The 26,979-nt window shown below is 49.3% G+C and overlaps 1 protein-coding gene across 7 annotated transcripts in view; it reads left to right on the forward strand.

The window, feature by feature from the left end:
• MGMT (O-6-methylguanine-DNA methyltransferase) overlaps nt 1-26,979 on the forward strand; it is a 272,074-nt gene that overhangs the window by 60,764 nt on the left and 184,331 nt on the right. For 4 of the 7 annotated variants that reach the window (XM_088842437.1, XM_088842433.1, XM_088842432.1 and 1 more), the window contains exon 3: nt 17,664-17,765. The exons of the other annotated variants lie outside the window; for them this stretch is intronic. In XM_088842437.1, coding sequence (XP_088698563.1) covers nt 17,664-17,765 — 102 coding nt within the window. The remainder of the gene's footprint in view (nt 1-17,663; nt 17,766-26,979) is intronic. 7 annotated transcript variants of the gene reach the window in all.

Below are 26,979 nucleotides of genomic sequence, written 5' to 3' on the forward strand. Positions count from 1 at the left end.
ACTCAGCAGTGGCCATAGGACTGGAAAAGGTCAGTCTTCATTCCAATCCCAAAGAAAGGCAATGTCAAAGAATGCTCAAACTATCACAAAATTGCACTCATCTCACACGCTGGTAAAGTCATGCTCAAAATTCTCCAAGCCAGGCTTCAGCAATATGTGAACCGTGAACTTCCAGATCAAACCTGTTCAAGCAGGTTTTAGAAAAGGCAGAGGCACCAGAGATCAAATTGCCAACATCCGCTGGATCATGGAGAAAGCAAGAGAGTTCCAGAAAAACATCTATTTCTGCTTCATTGACTATGTCAAAGCCTTTGACTGTGTGGATCACAATAAACTGTGGAACATTCTGAAAGAGATGGGAATACCAGACCACCTGACCTGCCTCTTGAGAAACCTGTATGCAGGTCAGGAAGCAACAGTCAGAACTGTACATGGAACAACAGACTGGTTCCAAATAGGAAAAGGAGTACATGAAGGTTGTATATGGTCACCCTGCTTATTTAACTTATATCCAGAGTACATCATGAGGAATGCTGGGCTAGAAGAAGCACAATCTGGAATCAAGATTGCCGGGAGAAATATCAATAACCTCAGATATGTAGATGACACCACCCTTATGGCAGAAAGTGAAGAGGAACTAAAGAGCCTCTTGATGAAAGTGAAAGAGGAGAGTGAAAAGGTTGGCTTGAAGCTCAACATCAGAAAACAAAGATCATGGCATCTGGTCCCATCACTTCTTGGGAAATAGATGGGGAAACAGTGGAAACAGTGTCAGACTTTATTTTTGGGGGCTCCAAAATCACTGCAGATGCTGATTGCAGCCATGAAGTTAAAAGACGCTTACTCCTTGGGAGGAAAGTTATGACCAACCTAGATAGCATATTAAAAAGCAGAGACATTACTTTGCCAACAAAGGTCCGTCTAGTCAAGGCTGTGGTTTTTCCCTTGGTCATGTATGGATGTGAGAGTTGGACTGTGAAGAAAGCTGATTGCCAAAGAATTGATGCTTTTGAACTGTGGTGTTGGAGAAGACTCTTGAGAGTCCCTTGGACTGCAAGGAGATCCAACCAGTCCATTCTAAAGGAGATCAATCCTGGGTGTTCATTGGAAGGACTGATGCTAAAGCTGAAACTCCAATACTTTGGCCACCTCATGCGATGAGTTGACTCACTGGAAAAGACTCTGATGCTGGGAGGGATTGGGGGAGGGAGGAGAAGGGGACGACAGAGAATGAGATGGCTGGATGGCATCACCGACTCGATGGACATGAGTCTGAGTGAACTCTGGGAGTTGGTGATGGACAGGGAGGCCTGGCGTGCTGTGATTCATGGGGTCGCAAAGAGTCGGTCACGACTGAGCAACTGAACTGAACTGAAGGTTATTTTGAGCTTGTTTGGTTTTCCATAAAATTGATCATAGTATTTGATTACTTAAAAGTGGACTGTACAACCCTGGGTTATACTGAACGTTACGGAAATAGTAGTAGGACTTTTGGATCTGGGAGGCTAGAGAGAATTAATTGCATGTACTTTCGCATCTGTCAAAGCCTTATCTTCATTTTTCATTTTTTAATTTGTTCTGTATAAAGCTTTTTAGAAAAATACCAAATGCAAGTGAAAAAATTATAGTCCAGCCAAAGTAAACCATTGTAAAGCTTTCTGTGTTGAAAAATTTAAAAGCACGTTCAGGCTGTTTTCAGCTTGATAAGAATATATGGTTCGGATTGATGTTGTCATTCCTGACTCCTGGCATCTGGCCCCGCCACCTCTGGTGTTGAAGATTGGGAGGAGCACGGAAGTTAGGCATTGCCTCCTCTGAGGACTTAGGTGGCCGGCCAGCTGGCCGAGAGGGACACACCAGAACCCCCGGGGCCTGAGAGAGTGTCATGGCAGGGCCTCTGTGTTCCTCCTGGGAGGAGGTTGACCCTCAGGTGAACTGCCAGGCTTTCACCTTGGAAGGTGCTAACGCCCTCACTCCCCTGAAGGAAGGAAGATGCTTTTGATGCCTTCATGAAGAGAAGTTGGACTCAAAGTCTGATTGAGTCCATTGGTTTGAACGGACAGTGATGGGTGGTTTCTGTATTCATTTGCTGCTTTCCTGTTAATCTTTAAATAGTTAAGGGTACTGTCAAGAGAAAGTGAGGCTGTCGGGCTCTGTCTGGGGTTGTTGACCCAGCTTAACCTGGGCCTGCTGTGTGCTCTCCACGTGGGACCTCAGTGCCCTTTGGTCCGCTGGTTCCAGGTCAGGATAGATCCCGAGAGCCTGCACAGCATGAAAACCTTCCCAGGATGCTGGTGAACTAATTCTTCCCAACAGATTGGGTAATTTTAATACAGACGTAGCACTTGCTTTATTGTAATTGGTCTTTCAGGAAGAGAAGAGTATTCTTAAGGATAAAAACCTGAAGAAGTGCTCCCAAGAAAGGGACACTGGAACATGCGCTGCAGGAATTCTACCTGCAGCCATTTTTGATGTCCCAGGGCTTTTCTTCAGTAGCTTGAAATAATGATTTGTGTTGTGTGTGCTTAAAGATATAATTATTTTATTTTACAGAATGTTCCTTAAGGAGGTCTCTGGAGTCAAATAAGCATGTCTCTGAGAGGAGAACTTGCCAGGCTCTGTGGCTTCACACAAATAGTCTGTTTTTAGAGCAAGCGCTTGGATGCCCTGGTGAGCCTGCGGCCTGGAGGTGTCCAGGGGCCTCCCTCTGCGCGGTCTCTGGCTCAGGGCTGAGTTATCGGGAGCGTGTGGGGAGGCCCTCTCCTGACTTAGGTCGTCAGCAGCACAGGTCAGATCATGCATGCACTTCACTCACAGGGTCCTGGACAAGCGAGACGCTGGCGTCTTCAGGAGGATGGCGGACGTGGTGAGGGGGAGCCGGGGGGAGCGTCTCTAGAGGAGCCCCTGTCCCCAGAGGGGCCGTCCGGGGCGGCTGTGCGACAGCATCTTGGGGCCGCTTCGTGAGGCACAGGCGCGCGTGCACAGTGTGCCTTCAGGTGACTGCAGGGCCACATGGTGGGTGGCCGGTCCTCCACGCGGGGCCTCTGGGACCTCCTCCTGGGTCTGCTCTGCAGCTTGTACCGCAAGAGAAGGTGGGTACAGGCCCCCGCACCACAGGCCAGTCCTGCATGACCACAAAAAGGTGTGATGCCGCATGTTACTCTGCGGTTTCTGACCCAGAAGAGAACAAAGCTGCGTGTGGCTTCGCTGGCTTTCCCCTTCTCTTTCTTTTCCCCTCCCCCCAAGTGTTTTAGCCTGTTGCACAGGCTCACTGTTTACTGGGCAGGGCAAAAGGTGGGAGCAGGGTGACTGGGCATTTTTAAGCAAGTGTCACTGAGATTGAGAACTTTCCAGATCCATGTGAGAGAAAAGAGCAATGTAAGAGTTTTATTCTGTTGGTCTTACTGCTGTGTTTCAGGGTGACAAATGACAAGACTCCCATGCCTGTGTCCGTGGGTTGGTTCATTTAATTTTCAGTCTGCCAGGGTCCTCTTAGAAGAAAGAAATGAACGGTTGAATAACAGCTACAAATATATGATTTCTAAATATGAACTTCAAACTGTCAGAATGAGTTTTTTTTTTTAACAAGTTTCCAGCATTTGAAGTGTGGGAGCACTTTAGAGGAAAGGAGGTGTGTTGGCTGACGTCACGCAGAGGGAGTGGGTGTTTTCCACTGCGGCTTGTGGGAAGTCCTGAAATCCTCTCGGTGTTGAACCGCCCCTCTGTCCACGCCTGCTTTTGAAAGGCTGGCGCTGCAGTTTTCCCAAAGAAGCAGGTCTCCTGTGGCCTCGATACAGCTGCGAGAAACCTCGACTCTGCTGCAAGGCCTGCCCTTGTCCCTTGAGGAGGAGACGCGGGCTGAGCGGTGTGTGCTCCCTGGAGGACATTCCTGGCAGTGCCCTCACTGTGCAGGACTCAGTCATGACCATGTCTGGCTCCCCTCACCGGGAGGGGAGTCGTGGCCTGGCAGCAGCCATGGCGTCCCCGCATACGGCGCGTCACACGGCACTCCTCCTCCTCTCTGACTGCCTCCACTCAATGTGGAGTGAGCATGACCGTCTCGGTCCACCTATGTTGCTGCAAATGGCATTATGGCGAATCCAAGAAGAAAAGACACAGATGAACTGACAAGATGGAAGGAGACTCAGAGGCTTAGAGAAGGAACTTAGAGTTGCCTGTTGTTTAGTTTCTAAGTTGTGTCCAGCTCTTTGCAACCCCATGGACTGTAGCCCGCCAGGCTCCTCTGTCCATGGGACTTTAGAGACAAGACTACTGGAATAGGTAGCCATTCCCTTCTCCAGGGAGCTCTTCCCAACCCAGGGATCAAACCGGCATCGCCTGCATTGGCAGGCAGATTCTTTACCACTGAGCCACCAGGGAAGCCCATATTTAAAATGAATAACCTACAGGGACCTACTGTGTAGCACATGGAACTGCTCAGTGATATGAGGCAGCTTGGATGGGAGGAGTTTAGGGGGGAATGGACACATGTGTATGTATGACTGAGTCCTTTTGCTGTTCTCCTGAAACTTATCACAATGTTGTTATTCATGTATACCCCAATACAAGATAAAAAGTTTCTAAAAATGTCAGGGGGCTCTTCCACATTTTCTCCAAGCAGCAGCTCTCACCCTAAGGAAAGGGTGTCTGATGGGTGGGCCTAACCCTGAGGCTCACAGGGCCTAGACTGTATGCTCTCATGGGGTCCCCCTCGGGACCTGTGGTCTCGCAGGGCCTGCTTTGGTAGAATTGGCCAAGTCAGCAGTGCCCCCGTGGCCCCTGGGAGGCATCCCTGCCATGCGGTGGATGGACCTGGACGTAGCAGAGCCCTCCCGCTGCCTCCCGGCTCATCTGCCTTTGTGCCACCGGCCCCCCACCCCACCCCGTGTCACTGTGCCTGCTGGCCAGTCCGCGCCCTGTCATGTTCTAATTAGCTGTGATCAGGAAAGTTGGTTAAAAGGCTTGTTCAGATTGTGAGAGAATGGAGGTTAAACTCCAAGAGAAGCAGTGGAGTTTATGACCATGTTGTAACACCTTATAGGCCATTTCCATTTTCTTCTAGAGCCCTTTTCCAGAGGGGTCGGCTTGCCAGGGGTCAGGTGTCAGGGCTCCGCTTGGAACGGCTGGGCCTCATGCGAGGAGCTGAGTGCCAGCTGCTGCGTGTAACCCCCCGGGCAGCTCAGCGGCCCCACACAAGGGCCCCTTTGTCAGCAGAGGAGTGAGGAGGCAAGGGGTCTGCTCCTGGAGTCCTGGGGGAAGGCTGTGGGGATAAGAGGTGGTCTCTCTACTTACTCTGGTTTTCAGCACTGACTCCACGACAGAGCTGACCTTTCCTTTCTTGGTGCTGCTGCTTAACGTGAGTGGTGGAGCAGGGCCTGGAGACAGGCCTGGTCAGGGTTTAGCAGTGAGAATTGGGGTCACTTTTGTGCTGGATGCCTGGATGTGGGGGCTTCCCTGGGGGCTCAGCTGGTAAAGAATCTGCCTACAGTGCAGGAGACCCCGCTTCGATTCCTGGGTCGGGAAGATACCCTGGAGAAGGGATAGACTACTCACTCCAGTATTCTTGGGCTTCCCTGCCTGGATGTGAATGTCTTTAAAATAGAATGTTCATCAGTTCATGTTTCATTTGAAAATTTTGGCTCAGAATTATCAGAACAAAACGGATACGGTGATGCGTCTCCATGTATCTGCCTTCCTGACCTGTGATGTGTGCGCCACGGACATGCAGGACGTCCCGCTTACGAGCTCGTGTTTAAAGCTTGTCTGCTGACGCTGCGCCCGTGCTGACGCCACACATGGAGCTTGGTGGCTGGAGCTCAGAGCTGCTTCTGTGGACTCTGCTCTGTACCAAATGGTGCCTCACAGCACTCCCACTCCCCTTTGTGAAAATAGAACTGTGTAGGGTCTGAGACCATTGATATGTATTTCTGATATTTTGCCTTTGGATTTTATTTCCAGAATTTTTTATTGTTCGTGTATATCTAATATTTTCTGGTATTTAAACCATCTGCGATTAGTGAATAATGTTCAGCTTTTATTTTCAAGTTGTTACTGCCATTTAAGCTGTAAACTCTCAAAATACACTTGGTTTGTTAAATTTATTTTCTTTAAATTGTGTCAGTAATTAGATCAGCTCCTTGATATTAATGTACAGGATAATTCTTGAATGCTAATCAGTTTAGAATTTAAATTGAGTTAAAGGTTAAATGAGTTTAATTTTTGAGTCGAACTGAAGCATTGTCTTGTGTCAGATTCATCCAGAATTGTTATTTCCAGTTGCTGTATCAGGCGACAGCAGTGGGTCTTGCTGTAATGAAAACACTGAATAAATCTGAGATTAAGTTAGAGTCACTTGTTTGTTCACTCACAGCACATGAGTGCCTGCTGTGTGACAGGCCCCGTGCCTTGGGGACACACGTTGGGCATGGTGCAATAATGAACGGGACGGCTCCACCTACACGGAGCCCTCGCCCAGCACAGGACAGGCCTGGGTGGGCAGTCAGGTGTGTTCCGTCCTTCCGTGGGGGGGGGGTGTGCGTGTACAGACATGGAGGCGGCTGCAGGGGCCGGGGTGCGGGCCTGAGCCCAGTGCCTTGACTGTAGAGCCAGACTGTGACATTGTCTGTGGTCGACCAGCGGAGCCGGGGGCCACAGGGGCCTGGCTGGGGGAGGTGTGTGCAAGGCCCAAGGCCCTGGCTGTCACCGACTGGGCGATGGTGCCAGCTCTCAGGGGTTGGCTCCGGGGACACCACAAGGAGGAGAGGACCGTCTGGAGGGACAGTTGAGCAGGGAGCTGGTCAAGAAGCAGCGCCAAAGAAAGCCGAAAGAGAGGCGAGACACAGGAGAGTGGAGGGTGGAGCTGGGGCGGTGGGGGACGGGCCGGTTGGCGGTCGTGTTGAAATTGCTGTGGGCATCTGCTCCCTTGGTGTCGGACTCGCGGGGGTCTAGTACTGACTTCCACTTTCCTCTAGTCTCTGATCTGGGAAAGCAGCATTTCCCAGCCAGCTAGTTTCAGCTTTGCTGGTGGAATTCGGGGCAGTGGTGGTGGTTCGCCAGGTGTCTGCAGGGGAAATGGCTTGATCCAGAGTTGAGATGGCCCTGTAGCATGGATGTGCTGTGCGAGGGCCCAGCAGGGAGCTAGACCCGCAGTGCCGCCAGGGCCGCACCCAGGGTCTGGTGCCCTCTCGGCTCTCGGAGCTTCGTGTCGGGCTGGAGGGCAGGAGCCAGAGAGCATCTCCGCGCTTCCTGGTGTCTGTGCGGCCCTTCTCCTCAGGGTCCCGTTGGGCTGAGCCACCTCACAGCTGCGGCCCCAGGGAGTCTGCCCAGCGTCTGTGTCCTGGCTTTACCTCCTCTGTGCTGCTTGCTTCCGGCGCTGTTACCCGCTTGTTACAGGTCTTTCCTGGTTTCATTTGGTGTGTCCCCTGAGAGCCCCAGTAGGTCTGTTGAGAAGCGTTTCCCTGACACCCTCCATGCAATGTACACACATGCATATAGACCCAAACCTTCTGTAAATAAAAGGGCTTACAGACTATATTCAGTACACTTGCAGATTCTGAGGGGTTCCATGGAAGAACATTGGTCCTCCCGGACCGTCATTTACTTTAAGTTTTGGCATCCATTGGCAGAATGCTCACACGTATTGTGTGTTGGGGGAGTTAGAGTCTTCTTGCTGTGATGGTGCTTGTGAAGCTGCTGCTCGTGTGCCTTTCTCCAGAAGGCCCGCCTCTCTGTCCTCACTAGCTGGCACAGGTGAAAGTGCCCTTGCTCTGCGGCTCCCTCACGGGACAGTGGGCGTGTCTGTCACTCCTGAAGGAGCCGCATGGAAACCTTCAGCTGGGGAAGCAAGCGTTCTGCTATTTCTGTACATGGTTTCACACAGGTCAGGCTGGGCTGGGGGTCCTGGGCTGAGCACACAGCTTGGGAAGACATTTCCTCTCATCCTGAAGAAGCCATGTCACTGGGAGCTGTCCCCCTGCAGCTGAATGTCGAGGCAGGGTCACTAGGCAGAGTGTTTCCATGTGCAAATTCTTCACGTCCCAACCGCAGGTTTCTGCCAGGCTGCTTAGACCAGCTAAAAACGGAATATAAACAGTTGTAGAAGGATGCAATTAAGAGGAGGAGCATTTTTAAGACCTAACCCATTGCCTTGGGCAAATGTAAGCCTTAAGGGGTTATAGTAGGGATATGATGATACTTTGTTGTTATTGTTCATTTCTTAAATAGATGTTCTTGTGTATAGTATTTGTATGTGAGTGTTATGTGTGCACACAGGCAAATATAAATATATACATTCTAGGCATTTCTTCTTTAATGTTGCTTCCACTAAAAATACGTACTTTCAAACGTAGGGATAAAAATATTGTTGTTCTCAGTTATTAAAACTCCTTCAGAAGTAGTTGTTAAAGTTCCCCCCATAGTGGTTTTTCCTTTCTAAAACTCTTCTGGAAAAACACTTAGCTTTCTGATCTTTATTTTATCCAGTTTAAGACTCTTAGGAAGAGTTATTGTAAACTGAGCAGTGCTTTTATTAAAAAGAACTGGGCCGCTTATTTGCTTCAGAGTTTCTGGTGTGTTTACATCTTTTCTAGGTAAACTTGTATTGATAATAGTTTTGAGACTAACACCTTTGTCACCACCAGTGATGCTGAAAGCCTTCTGCTGTCTGCTGGTCCTATGTGCAGTCTGAGCTCATGTGCAACTCCCAGGTGTCTGTGGGACCATCTGGAGCGCTGGGGGCTGGTCAGTGGGGCTGGACGGAGGAGAAAGAGGTGCTTGCCCCTCTTGCGGCTCTCGGGGGCTGGTGGTGGGGAGATGGGGCCTGACATGGACACAAGTGCAGTGACTGTCAGGAGGCTAGGTCTGTTTTTTAATTGGGTTGTTTGGCTTTTGAATGTTGAATTGTATGTTTATATATGTTGGCTATTAAACCCTTATCAATCATATCATTTGCAAATATTTTCTCCTGTTCGGTTCATTGTCTTTTTGTTTTGTTGATGGTTTCCTTAAAAGTAGATAGGAAGAACTGAACAGACATTTTTCCAGAGAAATGCATATGACCATTAGGCACATGAAAAAGATGCTGGCCATCATGAATCATTCAGTTCAGTTCAGTCGTGACCGACTCTTTGCGACCCCATGAATCACAGCACGCCAGGCCTCCCCTGTCCATCACCAACTCCCAGAGTTCACTCAAACTCATGTCCATCGAGTTGGTGATGCCATCCAGCCATCTCATTCTCTGTCGTCCCCTTCTCCTCCCGCCCCCAATCCCTCTCAGCATCAGAGTCTTTACCAGTGAGTCAACTCATCGCATGAGGTGGCCAAAGTATTGGAGTTTCAGCTTTAGCATCAGTCCTTCCAATGAACACCCAGGATTGATCTCCTTTAGAATGGACTGGTTGGATCTCCTTGCAGTCCAAGGGACTCTCAAGAGTCTTCTCCAGCACCACAGTTCAAAAGCATCAATTCTTCGGCGGTCAGCTTTCTTCACAGTCCAACTGTCACATCCATACATGACCACTGGAAAAACCATAGCCTTGGGAAATGCAAATCAAAACCACAATGAGATACTACCTCATCCCTGTTAGAATGGCTGTCCTCAAAAAGAGCACAAATAACGTTTTTGATGTGAGTGTGGAGAAGAGGGAACCCTCCTATACTGTTGGTGGGAATATAAATTGGTGCAGCCACTGTCGAAAACAGTATGGAGGTTTCTCAAAGAACTAAAAAACAGAACCACCATATGACCTAACATTTTCATTCCTAGGTATACATCTGAAAAAAAGGAAAACACTAATTCAAAAAAGTACATGCACCCTAGTATTCATAGCATTATTTACAGTTGCCAAGATATGGAAGCAACATAGATTTCCATCAACAGATAAATGAACAAAGAAAATGTATTTTTGCGTGCGCACACACACAATGGAATATTACTCAGCCATAAAAAAGAATGAAATTTTGTCATTCCCAGCAGCATGGGTGGACCTGGAGGACATCATGCCAAGTGAAATAAGTTTGACAGAAAGACAAATACTGAGTAGAACAGAAAAGCAGACTCACGGGTGTAGCAAATAAGCTAGTGGTTATCCGTGGTGGGGAGGGGGGCACAGTGGGGGTCAGGGATTCAGAGGTGCAAGCTGTTCTGTATAGAGTAACCTACACGGATACACTTACAGCAGGAGGAGTAAAGCCAGTGCTTTATAATAACTATAAATGCAGTTGGTGTTTAGTGACTTAAGTCATGGCCAACTCTTGTGACCCTGTGGACTGTAGCCCACCAGACTCCTCTGTCCATGGGATTTCCCAGGCAAGAATACTGGAGTGGGTTGCCATTTCCTTCTCCAGGGGATCTTCCTGAGCCAGGGATCGAACCCACGTCTCCTGCATTGGCAGGCGGGTTCTTTAAGCCATAGATGAAATATGACCTTTAAAAATTGGGAATTTTACACCTGTAACTTGTATGACATTGTACATCAACTATACTTCCAATGAAACAAAAGGCAGAAGTGGAGTCTGGACCACGTGGTGCTGTGTGTGGCATTGTTGGGTGGAACAGTTAAACCCAAGGCCCTCAGGTGGCCTTGTGCCTGTCCAGGGAAGGAGGTAGAGCCAGATGGGCGATTCTGTCTCTCTGGCCCAGCCTCTGCTCAGACCCCAGCCTCCTCTGCCAGGCTTCTGGGTCTGTCTGTCTATGTTGGCTTCCGTCAGTTTGGACATACCTGTGAACTACTTTTCAAGGAATTGAAGAAATACTGATGTTTACTTCAAATGTTAAGGAAGACTTGTGAAGGCAAATGGCAGGGATTCCAATGAACAGATGTTAATACATTCTGAGTGCTTCTCTGCAGATTATTCTCGAAACTTCCTGGGTTCCTGGACCTTGAGCATTGTGAGGGACCTTGGGCACTGTCTGGACCAGCCCTGTTATTTTTCCAGGTAAAGGAACCAAAGACCAGGGACTGAGTGTACTGCGGGGATGCCATGCAGCCTGGCGAGGGAACCAGAGCTGACGGCTCCCCATCTGAGGCTTCCTCTGCTGTCTCCGAGGCCTTCTTGGGGCAGGCTTCCCCAGCCCCAGTCGTTTCTTATTCCCTGTGTGCTCACCTGCTGAGCGGCTGCACTTACCTGACCCCGTTAGTCAGCATCTGACAGCCTGTCCTCGGGCGGCGGTGGGGTCCAGAGGGTCGTCCTGGAGCTTCACAAGGCATTCGGCTCTCCGCATCTTCAAGGCGGGTTCAGTTGGGTGGTGGAGGTTCCAGGCCAAGAGCAGGAAGAACAGCTTGTGTGGAAGGACAGGGATTCCTCTCAGGCCCTGGTTGCTGGAGTCCGAGTCCTCAGGGAGAGGCAGATGGGCACGAGGCGAGGAGCGGCCTGTGGCGGATGCGGCCGCTTCTTCGCTGCCGAGCGCAGTCCCGGACCCTGAGTGCAGGCAGCCCGTGGGCACGGCCCGCTCAGGACCCGCCTTGTCATACCCTGGGCTGTAATGTTTCATTTCAAAAAGTGGCAAACTGCGGCCAGTTGGTTTCCTTGTTAGAATTCACGTATTAAATTGGCAAGTATATTGAAGGAGAGAAGGGAGCATTTTGTAACTTTGGTGTGTCCCACCTCTGCACCACACCCCGTCTCACAGATGATGGTTGGAGGACGGACTTCTGCCCACAACTTGTTTATCATCTCGTTACCTTGTTCGCTTCTGCAGCCCTTCTTGCCTTCGCTTTATCATGCCAGCTCCGGGGACCCTTATTAAAGGGGCAGTTAATCATGTGGTATCTTGTTCTTTGCATCTGAGTTTTCATGACCTCTCCAGATTTTTATTGCCTAAAGTTCCATAAGCTATAGACATAATCCCGTCAGCTGTAAATTGCCTTCTGGAGGAGAAACTGACAAACAACTTTATAATTGCATTTTTAGCCTTAGTATCTGAGGGCCAAAAGCATGTTCAAGATTTATAGAGTTCCTGAATTTAAACTGTAAGCAATAAAATTTTCTTAAGGTGGGGTCCCATCTGCATCTATTATTACAAAACCCTTAAAGTTACTTTAGCATATGACATGTTAATAGTTTTCTTTTTTCTTTTACTTTTTGACAAATTGTGTCTAAGAAAATTTGCTTGCATGGAAAGTTTTCTGTGTTTTCAGACTTGAATAGTTTTGCTGGTTAAGCAGTCTGGGGTTGATAAACTTTTTTGTCAAAGTATGACTTTGGTGCTGCATTAGGAAGAATCGGAGCCTGTAGGACAGGTCTGTTTTAAAGGACCCCCACTCACTTCTGCCCAGGGTGCTGTGGAAGTCATTTGCCTTGACAGAGCTAAAATGTATGTAATCTTTTTAAAAATCCACTTTCAGTTTATCTACATGATTTGGAGGAGCACAGGTATAAATTAGAAATTGTCCTCATTTTGTCCTGATGATAAGCAGGGCTGGGCCTGTTGGTCATTTCAGTGAACAGTTGCCCTCTGGGGTAGTGGGGCTGCAAGGTCGTTACCGAGGGAGGGGAGAGATCCCCCTCTCCCTGCATAATCAATGCTGCTCTGACCCACTGCACCCTCCTGACTTAAAAGTTACCGGTTTAACCATTTTTAAGCGTCTAGCTCCATGGCGCGACATTGATGTTGCTTTACACCCGTCACCACGGGCCAGCTCCAGAACTATGTGTTTTGCAATGCCGTACTCGGTGAACACTATGGCCTCCGCCAGCTCTGAGCTTGGAACTGTCCCCGCTGTTCTGCCTCTGTCTCTCTTCCAGCCCTCCTTTGATACCCAGGGTTGCTGGGCTACCCCAAGCCGAGAGAGGCCTGCTTGGAGACCCGGCCCCCCTGCAGGTCCTAATAAGCTGCCTTGGCTTGGTTGGCAGGTGGGCCTTGGAGCACTTTCTTCCTCAGGGCAGTGGGGCAGGGAGTGCAGCCGCTCCGCTTTGGGAGTGTGGGGGCTACAGAGCCATCCTACCAGATTTTGCTGATCGGTGGGGAAGAACTTTGAAGAATGCAAAGTTGTATGTAATTGTGGGGGAGGTATTCCTAATGAAAGCAGGACCCCAGGGCACAGAAACTGTAAGGCAGAGAGATGCAGAAGAAACACACCATCTTAAGACTGAAAGGATGCTGAGTTGACCCTGAAGCTTTCTGCATCTGGTCAGCTTGGCTTTGATGCGGTTGGACTTCTCTGAAGAGGAGGAGGAAGGTTAGTGGGGCAGGTGGGGAAAACCACAGGCAGGCCTGCGGTGGTGGGGCGTGGGGTGAGGAGCAGGCCGCGGGCTGCAGGGGAGCAGCCACCAGCAGGGGACGGAGGCCCCTTTGAGCTCTGCTGGTCGGCTGGAGCCCCCAGTCTGGTAGCTCGTGGTGGATCTAGACTGCTCTTGAAACTGTGATTTTTCAGAAGTTTCAAGGGCCTTTGTTGCACACTGACTTTGTCTCTAAATTTTTGAGATGCTTTCACCTGTAATGATTAACTGTTTCCTCTATCTTTAGTTAAGGAACTGTTATTGGGTGCAGTGATCAAAACCAAAATATCAAACAAGCAGCAGAAAATCTTTATTGGATACACGTAACGTGCTTTAGAGAAAACTATGAGCAGGAGCACAGAGCCTGATCTTTTGCTTCCTGCCTGGAAGCCTGGCCTGTGCTTCTCACAGGAGAGCTTACCCTGACCTTCTGAAAGTGGCTTCCGATCACTCCAAGGGGGCACTGTGCTGTGAGTCATGAAGGCACAGGTGGCTGTGTGTGCTTTTCATCCTGGCTTGGAGAAGGAGCACTTTATTGAAGTGGAAGGTTCCAGTTCTGCCTATGAAAATATTATTTCATGTCACGAAGCCAGGATAAGGAGAACTGAAGAACAACTTTCCCCGCATTGTTGTGTCAGAAAGCAGCTGTTTTAACAACCCTCATAGGGGTTGGTGTATTTACTTACAAGAGAGCAGTGGGAACAGATCAGCGTGGCTAGTGTCCTGGTGGGGGCTTCTCTCTCCCCAGCTTCTGGGAGGACTGGACTCCCTGCTGTGAGAGGCGGGCTTGACCATGTGGCTTCTGTGGCTTGAGCTGCTGTCTTCACCAGGAGGAGCGCATGCTCTGGGCCGTCCTCTGCTCCTGGAAGGGGACGTGTACTGTATGGTGCCGACCAGCTCCCCTGGGAACATGCAGCCAGTCGGGACCAGTGGCCTGCGTCCCTGCTGTGGGTTGGCTGTTGCTGTGGGGGTGTCACGTGGGCCCTGCAGGGTTGCCTTGGGTTCAGCTCCTGCACACCTAGCACCTGGTGCTCGGTGGTGCCCAGGTGGCCTGGGGAGGTCGTCCATCGTGGTGCTGCCTGGGCCACTCTGACAGAGGGCCATGAGGAGAGGAGTCCCGTGAGAGCCTGCTGATGGCGGTGTATTGGTTCCCAGGACATGATGGCTGCGTCTGGAGCTGTGCCACGTGCTCACTCGTGGGAGTGATGGCTTACGTGTGCAGCGTGTGCCAGGTGGGGTGTCTGCTCACCTGGTAACTGGTTCATTTCCATGGGGAAGTCTGCATTGTGTGTCCCTGGTCACTTTGGGGAAGTGTTGTGCCCATTGTGTGAAGTCTGCCTTCAGGTGGTCCTGGCACCAGGGGCCACGGGATGCAGGTGGGAGGCTTTCTGGTGATACCTGTTGCGGGACTGCAGTATGGATGCCAAAATCAGAAGGTGCAGGAGTGACATACACTCAGAAGTCCTTCCCAGAAGGTTAGTCTTCGTTTTTCCACACATATATAACCTTTTAGTATTTTCTCCTAGCTTTTTCATTAATGTATGTAAAAATATTAAAAGCCCTTGTATATTACATCAAAAACTATGTCAGCTGCTCCGCTTTTTTCTATTTATTAAAACTTTTCAAGCAGGAAAAACATTTTACTTGTTAATGAGGGAAAGTGGGAAAATTAATGACAGAGAGCAGGATCCACCACCACGTCTCCTCTTAACCACGCACAGCCGGCGTGCTCCTTGCTGCATGTACTTTAATTTCCCTGTTAGGGTTCAGTAAGCAAATGCAAATAGATTTAATGATTTGCATCAGTAGATCATTTCTCAGTTTAATATCCTCTGATATTTTGGGTCAAGGACTCTTTCTTTGGGAGGCTGGTACAATTTCTGGAGCTAAAATTATTAATATTAGTAATAGTACATTATGTTCAAGTGAATGAAGAGAAACGTATCCTTTTTCACAAAGTCAGATTCACACAGAACTCTGTTGGCCGTGAGCGGTGGAGACAGGAAGCCTGCCTGACGAAGCAGATGAGCGGAGCAGGACGTCTCCTTGGTGTGGTGCCTTGGAGCTGGGTGAGCAGTGGTACTCTTACTTCCACACACCGGGTGAGCCTATGGGCCCATGGGGCGCACAGTACATTTTTGTCACATCAGTTCAACAAGGAAATGAAATTAGAACTGTGTTCACCAAGCATTCATCGCGCTTTCCTGTGACAAGTGTGTAGTAGGCCGGTGCAGGGTCGATGCAGAGACATGCACCTGTCCTTGAGGAACTTTGTCCATTAGGGGAGGCAGAGACAGCGGCAGGAAATCGTGTGTGTGGTGCAGAGAGCAGTAGAGTGTTCAGAAGGCACCGAAGACTGCTGGGGAAGCTCTGGAATCAGCGGGAGGAAAGGTTCCTGGGGAGGAGCGGGGCAGCTCCTTGCTTGCCCATCCCAGAGGCCACCTCAGTTCCTGCCTCCCTTGCAGAGGCTGAGTGCCTGGTGCTGGCTCACCCAGTGGGACGGGGGCGCAGGGGCGAGTCTGCTGCCCTCTGGATCACTCCTGGGAGACCGCTCCTCCCCAGTGACGTGAGACGGATGAGGGAGACTCCCTCTGCTCCTCAGTCTTTGGACATAATGTCTGAAGATGTGATCCTGGGAGCTGGGGCAGCTGTTTTGTAACCATGAGTGGCTAAGACTGGCGCTGAAAGTCTGTTCACTGCAAGAAAGAAGTGCCACGAGCTGGGTCCTTGATGGGCCTGTCTGTGGTTGATTTCTTCGCCTGTGGGCTGACGCGTGTCCACTCCACCTGTGCCACAGCCAAAGCAGCCTGCTTTCATCCGTGGGACTTAGGCCCCTTTAGCAAATAAAGGAAAATACTGGGTTAGCCAAAAAGTTGGTTCGAGTTTTTCTGTAACATCTTATCAGAAAAACCCAAGCGAACCTTTTGGCCAACTCAGTACAAAGGAAGTAAGTCCCTCATAGTTCTAATACCCAGAATATATTATTATTATTATTATTAATATTATAATTCCTGCTAGCTTTTTCATCACTGTGTGTTTAAAATCAGTTCTGTATTCTACTTTCTAAATTTATGTCGTAAGCATTTTTATGTTATTAAATACTTTCTTAAGGCATGGTTTGTACGTTTTTTAAAGGCCTGCATTGGATGGTTTTGCCTTGATGACACCTTCTCCTGCCCTGGTGAACTCCAGGCTGTTTGTTTGCTGTCACGGGGTTGCAGTGTGCATCCTCACTGAGCATCTTCGTGAACCTCGGGAACGTTTCCTTAAGCTTTCTGACTTCTTCCCCTCCGGTTTCAGCCCCTGTAACACCCTTCCTTTTCTGCATAGTCATTTCTGAAATTAAACGTGTTCACGTAACCCCCTGAAAAAATGTGGTTTAGTACTTTAGGGTAAGGGAACACTGGCTCTGACCAGCTCTTCCGTCCTTGCTCTCTGACCCCTGAACTCTAGACTGAGGTGTACTGACCTATACTTCCTGGTGTGTCTCTGCACAGCCTGGATCTCGTGGTGCCAAGTGGTGGGTGAGACCACAGCCTCCAGAGCTAGGCGCCTGGGTTTTGAGTCCCAGCTCCACCCCTTGACAGAGACAGTGGGTGAGTCACTTCACTGCTCGGGCCTTGCTTGCCCACATGCCACATGGGATCATGATAGTACCTACTCCATAGGGGATCGGGAGTATTAAATGAGCTAATCTTTAGAAGGTTCTTAGAATATTGCCCAATCCCGAGTAAGGCCTGGAGTGTTCGCTGCTGCTCTGGATGGCAGTGATGACCGCTGTCCTGCTGCTGCTGTTCCTGTTTCCTGAGATGACCCTGGGGTGCTCCCCCACCTCCTCTCTACCTGCAGGCTGCTGCTTTCCCATCCTCCCTCCGGAATCTGACCATCTCACAGCCCTTTCAGTTGTCCATACTTGATTCTGGACCCTCCTCCAAGCTCTTCAGCACTTTGAACTCACTCTGCGCTGGCCCTGGTCACACTGTGTTATAATTACCTCCTTCCGGGGCTGTGTCTTCAAGTCTCAGTTCCTGGAGCGCAGGGCTGTGTCTGTTGCTTCCTGGCTCTGGTACCCTTAGTACCTGGCCCAGGACGCAGTGCAGACATCTTTTTTACAGATGGAACAAATGAAGGGTTGGGGACTGGAATAGCGGAGCTCTTCAAACAGAATTATGTGCTCATAGAGGTTGGAGGTGAAAACAAGTGTGGGGTTCAGGGCTTTATTTCAGCCGGTGGCCAGAGTCTGCGTGCTGTCTCCCCAGGGTCTTCCTGCTCCGAGGTCCTCTAGAGCAGATGGAGACCGTGCCCGGGGTCAGGGAGGTCCACACGACTACTGGACCTTCTGAAGACAGGCAGCCCCCAGAGGGCCCTCGGTGGTGAAGCGGCAATCGACTGTTGAACAGTGGTTTCCAAGCAGCCTTTCATTCTCCTTTGTGTTCTCTTAGGAAGAGCCCACACTTTGCCAACTGTCATGCCTGGACTGTGAGGGATTGGCAGGATTTTACTGTGTCGTCTTGTGAGTTGAGACCAAGCGGCGTTTTACTCAGGTATTTTAGTGTCAGCCCTGGTGGTCTTGGGGAGAGTGCTTGTTATGGGCTGGGATGAGCTGTGTCTCCACAAATGGATACATTGAAGACCTATCCCCTAGTACGTCAGAGTGGGACTCATTTGGACAGAGCGCCTTTTATTTTTTATACAGTTTTTTAATCCAAGCATAGTTGATTTACAATGTTAGTTTTTTCTGTACAGCACAGTGGTGGTTATCTTCTTTCCTTTTCTTCTCTGTGCTGCACAGCAGGGCCTTGTCGTTTATCTGCCCCGTGTATCATGGCTTACGCGTGTTGACCCTGACCTCTCTCTCTCCGGGCCTCCCCCAGCCCCCTCCCCCTCCCCCTTGGCAACCACAAGTCTGTTCTCTAGGGCGTGGGGCCATTAAGGAGATGCTGAGGGTGAGCCCTGGTCCCATATAGCTGGTGTCCTTACAGGAAAGAGAGGTTAGGACCCCGACGCAGAGGGAAGACCACGTGACGACAGGTGAGGGCGAGCCTCTAGGCCCAGGACAGCCTCAGGAGGAGCCAGCCCTGCAGGCCTGGAGCTCAGACTCCCGGTTGCCAGAGGGCAGCACCCAGCCTGGTAGTCTTTGTTATGCAGCCCTGGCAGACTAGTGCAGTGCTTCTCAGTGGCTGCCGTGTGACTGTGGAGCTAGCTTCCTTGTTGCTGTGGAGGCACGCTGCTGATAAAGCTAAGCAGTCATCCTGGGTCAGGTACCTGCTTGAGTATCACCAGTGTTAGCGGAGTTGTGGCAGCTTAAGATGGGGCCTCAGAACACAAGGACTTACAGGAAAATGATTCAAGAAGGCATCCTTTTTTAAAATGAAGACAATTGAAGAGTAGCAGAATCGAGAGGAAGGTACAGAAATTCCCCACATGCCTCCTGCTGCACACACAGGCATAGCCGCCACTGCCGCCTCCCCTCCCCCGGCAAGTGGCACATTTGCTGCAGTCGGCAAATCCACGCTGACACACAGTGACCACATGAAGCCCCTACGGGAAGCACAAGTCACGGTTCACTCTTGAAGGCGTCCGTTTCTTAAATCCAGCTGTGCAAGAAAGCTGGCTCCAGTGAGGGACGCGTCCTGGATGGCTCTCCCTCGGGCCCTGTGCACTGAACTTGGAGAGTCTGTGGACCGGCCCTTCCTCGAGAGGAGCCCGTGACGCTGTGTTCTCTCCAGCTTCTGCCCGACACTTGCATGCTTGCACCCCGTTTTATGAGCTGTGTTTTCTTGTCCTGTTCGTTCTGTTTTGCTGCCCTACCTGTCCCCGTTAATCCATGCTCCCTAGAGTCGGGAGTGTGAGGTAAATTATGTTTCATTGTCCAAACGCAGAACAGCTTACATTATATTTCACCCCAGTTTCATTTTGACTCAGAAGTCTGCTCTGATGCTCTGGGTGTCCCGTCAGGTGCAGGGTGCAGTCTGTGTGTTACTGCTGGCCTCGGACTAGTGCCTCGTCTCCCAGGCTCTTTTTTAATTTATGAGACTTTTTCACTGACATCTTTCCACCTTTTCCCTAAGGGTTTAGCCCATCTTGAATCTCTGTATGAATGCCTGAGGTCACTACCAGCTCTGGTCGTATTTCGTGGGTTAGTATCTTTGGGATTTTTTTTTAACATATCTTAATTTCATTTATGTTGCCACATATGCTTCTTCCAGTGGTAGAAATGAATTGGAATTTTCCTCTGAGACTGCCCTATGACCTTGAGAACTGCACATAAATGAACTCAGTAGTGAGTTCACTAAATGTTAAATACTTAGGTAATTGTTTAAGTGATAGAGATTTTACAGAATTCTTTAAATTTTTATATATTTACAAAGTGTTTTACTGATAATTGGTGAAATTGGTTACAGTTTTTTTAGATAGAATAGGAACTCATTGTTTTTCCAAATTACAGTGAGAAAAAGCCTTTGTAGATTCTGTCTACAACATGTTTTCAGGAGTGAATTACTAGATTTGGAAAGTGAGGGATGCCTGAGATTTTGTTCTCCACTTCTTTCTGGAAGAACTGGACGTAAACTGTGCATGGTCATCCTATCTCAGAACATTAGTCTAGGAGAACAGAACTGCATTTGGAGGTGAGCTTGGTGTGGCCATAGTCATTCGATATGAAATGAAGGGCGCGTCTTGTAGGTATGCTTCCCTTCGTTCTGTCGGGTGCACCTGGCTTCCCTTGTGCAGACTCCAGAAGGGGCCCCGCTTCCTCCGCGTGAGCAGCGAGGCCACCCGGGCCTTCAGGCGCCCACCAGGATCAGGATCAGGCCGCGCCCAGCAGGACCGGGCCGCGCCCACCAGGACCAGGCCACGCCCAGCAGGACCGGGCCGCACCCAGCAGGATCGGGCCGCGCCCAGCAGCCGTGTCCGCAGGGCCTGGCCTTGGGTGTCAGGAGGTCGCAGTCTCATCCATCGTTGACAGGCAGCCAGACACGAACGTGTGATGCCTCGGCTGACAGGCTGTGATGAGATTGAAGGTGGTCTTTTCAAAGACTCCTTAGTGAAATACTGCCCGTTTTGGGTAAACGTAATAGCACAATGAGCCCTCAGCTTAGTGGAAACATTATAGAATGCAAATGGAAAGATTTGTGGGTATTTTTCCTTCATGAATTTGTTGTTATCTTTGCAGGAGTGAAGAACATCAATATTTCATGGCCTTTCCCCAGGATCGTGTGTCTTAGCAGGTGTGAGGCGTGTGGCCCTGATCCTCGCTGGCTTTCTCTGACTTCCTGGTGGCCTTGGTCCCTCTGCCTGGTGGGGGCAGGGCCCTTTCCATCTGAGTTCGCTAATTTCCTGTTTTCCCTCTGTAAATGGAAGCTGTGGCGTTCTTTCTCCTTGGCCCTCCTTCCTGAGATGGGAAATTGTGTTACAGCTCTGTTGTATTATCGTGGACCTGCTGTGGAAATCTCCTGTGTCTCTCCTGTGATTGCCACCCCGCGCTGCACCTGAGCAGAGGCACCCCGCTTTTATGGTCTTTGTTTCTGCTCTTTTGTGAAAGTGCAGCTGACTTGGAGTCTTTGACCGAGTGTGTCGGATCATTTTTGCCATCTCTTTTTCCTTCAGCTTTCTCTTTCTTTGCTTTGCGGTCTTGGTTGCCCATCTCACGCTCACTCACGCTTGCTGCTGGTCCGTCTGTTCTGCTCTGAGGGTAGTAGCCTCCATCTCTTTCCGTTCCCTTAATGGTGGTGTTCGTTGGCACATTTGGCATTTGGGGTTTGAATGAGCAGTGTTTGGTCTTCTGGCATTTCTCACACAGCAGTGGGCGATTCCCTGGTTCCAGGACACTCCCGTTGGCCAGGGCGCAGTTTCTGCCTCGGAGCAAGGCTCTGGGCCTGCACACAGGCATCTGTTTACTCGTAGGTGTTCGTGCTTGTGCCTGACCCTTAACCCTCTCACGTGAATGGCCTCATGACAACAGGGACCATTAAACTGTTGCAACACAGCATAGTAAGCAGACTTAGACTACACATGTACCTGGACAGACTCTACTTTCAATATTTATTCAGAGTGACTTTCCTCAAATATTTAATAAGAATTAATAATTGAATGTACTCTTGCCTTCTTACTTTGCCCTGGGATCCCATAAGATCTTTGAAGCTAAAACTAGTTTGGGCCCTTAAGGGGTTTATAGAAATTAGGTATGTCTGAGTATGGAAATGGCTGGTATGGTGAAAAAATTGAGTCCTTAAGTAATTTACTATTCCCAGTGATAATTAGAAGAAACCCCTGCTCCAGCTCCATTTCCCAATCTTTTTACTATTTTCAGGGGGAGTTCTTGAGGTATTAGCAGCTAATTTTTTTTCATGTGATCCCAGTGTAAGGTAAGTGGCTTTGGCGTAGCATGTTGCCTTGATGGGTTATTAAATTGTCACTTCTAAGAGATGAATGTGGGTTACAGAGTATGTTGTGCCATATATCATTTTAGTCATCAGGAATGTTTCAGAAAACTGAGAGTAAATTCTTTTAAATTTATGATTGAAATTAGCAATTTTATTAGGTCTTTTTTAAAAAATCCTACAAACTTTTAAAGTCTTTCTCAAAATATACATCTTTGTTCTCAAAAGAGGTCTGCAGACTGCCCTTAATTTGTCTTTAAAGGACACAGAGTTTTAGCTGAATCCTTGGGCTGCGGAAGTAGACAGACGCAGCGGCTGCTCCTTGGGCAGTCTGCACAGAGGGCTGATGTGCCCTGAGATTTACTGTGCATCACCGTGGCCATCATTCCCCTAAGTATTAATTTTAACTCCACTAATAAGAAACTGAACAAAAGTGGAATTATGAGTTCAGTAGTATTCTATGAAAGGTCAGTTGTTAAAAAGGCAGAGTCTGACATTCTGTGAACAAGGTGCCTTCATTAATCATCCTGATAGGAGGACACGGGCGCTCTTGACCAGCACCAGTGAGCCTTGCAGCGGGTGCTTGGAGGGCCTGCTGTGCACGTCTCTGTGTAAAAACACAGATTGCTTAATATGTGTTGAGTTAATTTAAGAAATTTATCTTTGAAATTTGAGGATGTGTGTATAATATAGGAAATCTTATGTGCATTACTCTTGAAAAGGGAGAACACCTGTTAATTTCCTGGTCTTCTTGTGATGGGAGCATGACACGGGGACAGCTGGCTATATCATGCAGATCTGTTACAGGGTCGCAGAGATGCAGTGCATTTCCCGGGGGCGAACAGGCATCTCCTGGGCCTGTCCTCTACAAGCACTGATGAGTTTTTTTCAGTCTCTTTTGTGATCTGTATTAAGGCCTACCTTATTACACATTTTGACTCTTTTCTGCTAAACCAGTCATAGGGTACTATCTGACTCTCTTTTTTTCTATTCATTATTGCAGCAGAGTGCCTACTGTGTGCACAGAACTTAGACACATCGTATTAAATTATCTGAGATTTTATGTGTCCTGCCAACTTAGTGTTAAAGTTCAGTGTTCCGTTCCGTCGCTCAGTCGTGTCCGACTCTATGCGACCCCGTGGACTGTAGCCTACCAGGCTTCTCCGTCCATGGGATTCTCCAGGCAAGAATACTGGAGTGGGTTACTGTTTCCTTCTCCAGGGAATCTTCCCGACTCAGGGATCGAACCCGGGTCTCCCACAATGGAGGCAGACGCTTTAACCTCTAAGCCACCAGGGAAGCCCAGTTAAAGTTCAATACAAATATGTAAATTATTAAGCAGTTAACTGGTGATGCAGTCATCGGTCGGCTGTCTTTTTCGTAGCCTGTTGAAGGAGTGTTTCTTTCCGCCGTAACGCCCAGTGTCGTTGGCGCCAAAGCCTCTTCCCAGATCCCATGCGTCTGTGCCGCTGCTGTGGAACCTCACTCAGAGCACCTGAGGATGAGGCTAACCCAGAGTACTCGGCAGTATCTCATCTCAGAAACAGCTGTTTTCAGACATTTTAAACAGCTGATTTCTGTGAATAGAATTTTTTTTCTTCCTGTTCTGTCTCATCATTGTGTCGGGGGGAAGTGCTGGGCCCCTACTGTAGGCGTGTCCTTGGCATGGGAGGTGCTGTATGACCAGGGAGGAGGGCAGGAACGTGTTCTTTAAACATCTTTGTCCGTGACCATCAGTGACTTCGTGCTTTTCGAGACTCGTGGGGTGTCTCTCTGCCATCCTCAAGAGGTGGTTCTCTGTGACCAGGGAGGAGGGCAGGAACGTGTTCTTTAAACATCTTTGTCCGTGACCATCAGTGACTTCGTGCTTTTCGAGACTCGTGGGGTGTCTCTCTGCCGTCCTCAAGAGGTGGTTCTCTGTGACCAGGGAGGAGGGCAGGAACGTGCTGTTTAAACATCTTTGTCCGTGACCATCAGTGACTTCGTGCTTTTCGAGACTCGTGGGGTGTCTCTCTGCCGTCCTCAAGAGGTGGTTCTCTGTGACCAGGGAGGAGGGCAGGAACGTGTTCTTTAAACATCTTTGTCCGTGACCATCAGTGACTTCGTGCTTTTCGAGACTCGTGGGGTGTCTCTCTGCCGTCCTCAAGAGGTGGTTCTCTGTGACCAGGGAGGAGGGCAGGAACGTGTTCTTTAAACATCTTTGTCCGTGACCATCAGTGACTTCGTGCTTTTCGAGACTCGTGGGGTGCCTCTCTGCCGTCCTCAAGAGGTGGTTCTCTGTGACCAGGGAGGAGGGCAGGAACGTGTTCTTTAAACATCTTTGTCCGTGACCATCAGTGACTTCGTGCTTTTCGAGACTCGTGGGGTGCCTCTCTGCCGTCCTCAAGAGGTGATCTCATGTCACGCTCGTTGCTTCTCACTCTCCTTACCGTGTTGTACGTCCTCCTTTGCTGTGGAAGGTGGGGGAGACCAGGCTGTCATGATAGGGGCCGTGCCAGCCTGGGACATCTCCATCGACATTGGCTCTCTCAGTGCAGACAGCGCTGGGATCGATCGAGGCAGAAGTGCGTGAGACCCTGAGAAGTTGGGGAGCACCCTCAACACAGCTGGTTGTTTCAGCGTTGGCTTTGCTGTGCCCAGCAGGGCGTACTCTGTCGCACTAGACCCCAGTTCAGGGGCGCAGAAGCTGCTTGCATGTCACCTGTTCTGTGCCAGCCCCGACACCCCACCCAGTGGGTGCAGGGGCACAAGCTGAAACAAGCTAAGCGCTTTGCTGAGCGTTGCGCCTTGCCATTCTCACCATCCGATAAATGTGGCTGTTAAGGTAATAGTGTCTGCTGTATGCTGGCAGAAGTCCCAACTGCCTGAGAGGACACGGAACCCACTCAGGAGCATAGAAGTAAGCGCAGGGAAGCTTTGGCTTCAGTTTTATCAAGAAGACATTTACTGCTATTGCTCAGTCACTGAGTCGTGTCCACCTCTCTGCGACCTCGTCGACGGCAGCACACAAGGCTTCTGTTCTTCACCGCCTCCCGGAGCTCGCTCACAGTCACGTCCACTGAGTCGGTGAGCCAGCCAGCCAGCTCATCCTCCGCCACCCGCTCTTCTGCTCACAGTGTTTCCTCGCGTCACGGTCTCCAGTGAGTCAGCTCTTCGCATCAGGTGGCCAAAGGATTGGAGCTTCAGCATCAGTCCTTCCAATGTATATTCAGCGTTGATTTCCTTTAGGATTGAGTGGTTCCGTCTTTTTGCTGAGATGCCAAGGGACTCTAAAGAGTCTTCTCCAGCACCACATTTCGAAAGCATCAATTCTTTGGCACTTAACCTTCCTTATGGTCCACCTCTTATATCTGTACATGACTACTGGAAAAATCATAACTTTGATTATATAGGCTTTTGTTGACAAAGTGATATCTCTGCTTTTTAATACACTGTCTAGGTTTGTCATAGCTTTTCTTCCAAGGAGTAAACATCTTTGAATTTCATGGCTGCAGTCCTGGTCCAGTGATTTTGGAGTCCAAGAAAATATGTCACAATTTCCACTTTTTCCCCATCTATTTACTATCAAGTGATCAGACTGGAATCCATGATCTTAGTTTTTTTGGATGTTGAGTTTTAAGCCAGCTTTTTCACCTTTCTCTTTTACCCTCATCAAGAGTCCTTTAGTTCCTCTTTGCTTTCTGCCATTAGAGTGGTATCATCTGCTTATCTGAAATTGTTGATATTTCTTCTGACAATCTTGATTCCAGCTTGTGATTCATCCAGCCTGGCATTTCTCATGATGTAGTCTGCATGTAAGTTAAACAGAGTGACAATGTGCAGCCTCGATGTTCTCCTTTCCCAATTTGAACCAGCAGTCCATTATTCCATGTCCAGTTCTAACTGTTGCTACTTGCCCTTCGTGCAGGTTTCTCAGGAGACAGGTAGGGTGGTCTAGTATTCTCAGTTTTATCAAGAAAACATTTATTAGATTCTGTAAATAGCGTAAACTGCTAAGTCTGCAACGTTAACTATTCTGTCTCCTTATTGTCATAATTTTTGCTTAATGGCTATTTGTGCTACATTGACCAGATCCATGGGTTGCTTAACATAAATGATTACATTTGTTTATGATTAAAAACTTCCTTCATTAGAAATGCAGTACCCAGGACTTGTAAATGATTTGTTGTTGAAGCTTTATACTTCATTAGCCACACCGTCAAAGCCACATTGTCAACTGAGAGTTGTCTAAGAGTTAGGGACACTTGCAATGAGCTGTGTAATAGGGACCCTCTGACAAAATAAGGAGAGACCGAGTCTTCTCAGAGCAGCTTAGCGTGCGGATAAAAGGCCAGCAGGCATGCGGTGACTGTGCTGGCCACGGACGGAGGCACGCGCACTCTGACTGGGAATGGCGGGTGAATAAAGTATTTTATTACTGGAGCAAGACTTGTTGTAAAAAATTATATACCATTCATGACCAAAATCCTTCAGAACACTCTGCCACCATTCCCCTCTGAACCCTATAGCTTAAGTTCTAAGCATCTCATGAGTCTCTTGATAGAGCTTTAAAAGAAAAAAAGTGTTGAGTTTAATGGTGTTTGTTTGGGAATGCCGCTCCAGCTCTCCTTGATGTCACTCACCTCATGGTGTTTGATGAAACCCTGATTTCCTGTGTACAGTAGCATGATTATGTGGTTTATCATCAGGGCAGGTGGCGAAGAGATGGAAATTCTGAGAGTCACTGCATTAAAGGTGATGGGCATTTTTGTGACAGACGTAAAATTCTTCATCCTGAAGGCAGTTGCTTCATGGGTCAGGCAGCAGGGTGTTAGGTTTCTCTTCTGACAGCAGTCGTGGGAGCTTGGTTTTCCTGTTATGGGAAGGAATAGGTCTGTTTGGTGGGCGTTACTTGGTGGCGGAGACTGCGGCTTGGGTAGCAGTGAATGTGGAGTCTCTGGAGACAGGCTGCGGCCATGCTGCCTCTGCCGCCCCTCTGCTGTGTGGCCCTGAGGGAGCTGTGCAGCCTCTTCTGGGCCACGTGGTGAGGCTGCAGTTAGCGCCAGTCTCCCGCTGTTTGGGGAGGTGTGGAAACACAGATGCACTCGGGTAAGACTGTGCTTGGTAGGTCAAGGGTCAGGATCATTTGTCCAGATACTGGAGTGTCCACTCTGGCGTGTGGGTCCCAGGCGCAGTGATGCCCGATGTAAGCTGGTTCTTTGTCTTGTGTGGTCAGGACTTTGGGCTGGGCTCCCACTGCTCGCCATTCACTTCCCTGGGCCTGGTGTTGGAGGCAGAGCCCCTCGGGGTCCAGAGGCAAGGCTCCGTGGTTCCATGGAGGTCCTGGCTCTCTCCCCGTGGCCAGTGCTGGGCCCTCGGGGTCCATTCATCGCCCCTG

Source organism: Moschus berezovskii, chromosome 12 (assembly GCF_049115385.1).
Source record: "Moschus berezovskii isolate FMDL1 chromosome 12, NW_MosBer_1.0, whole genome shotgun sequence".
In the NCBI taxonomy this organism is placed as follows: Eukaryota; Metazoa; Chordata; class Mammalia; order Artiodactyla; family Moschidae; genus Moschus; species Moschus berezovskii.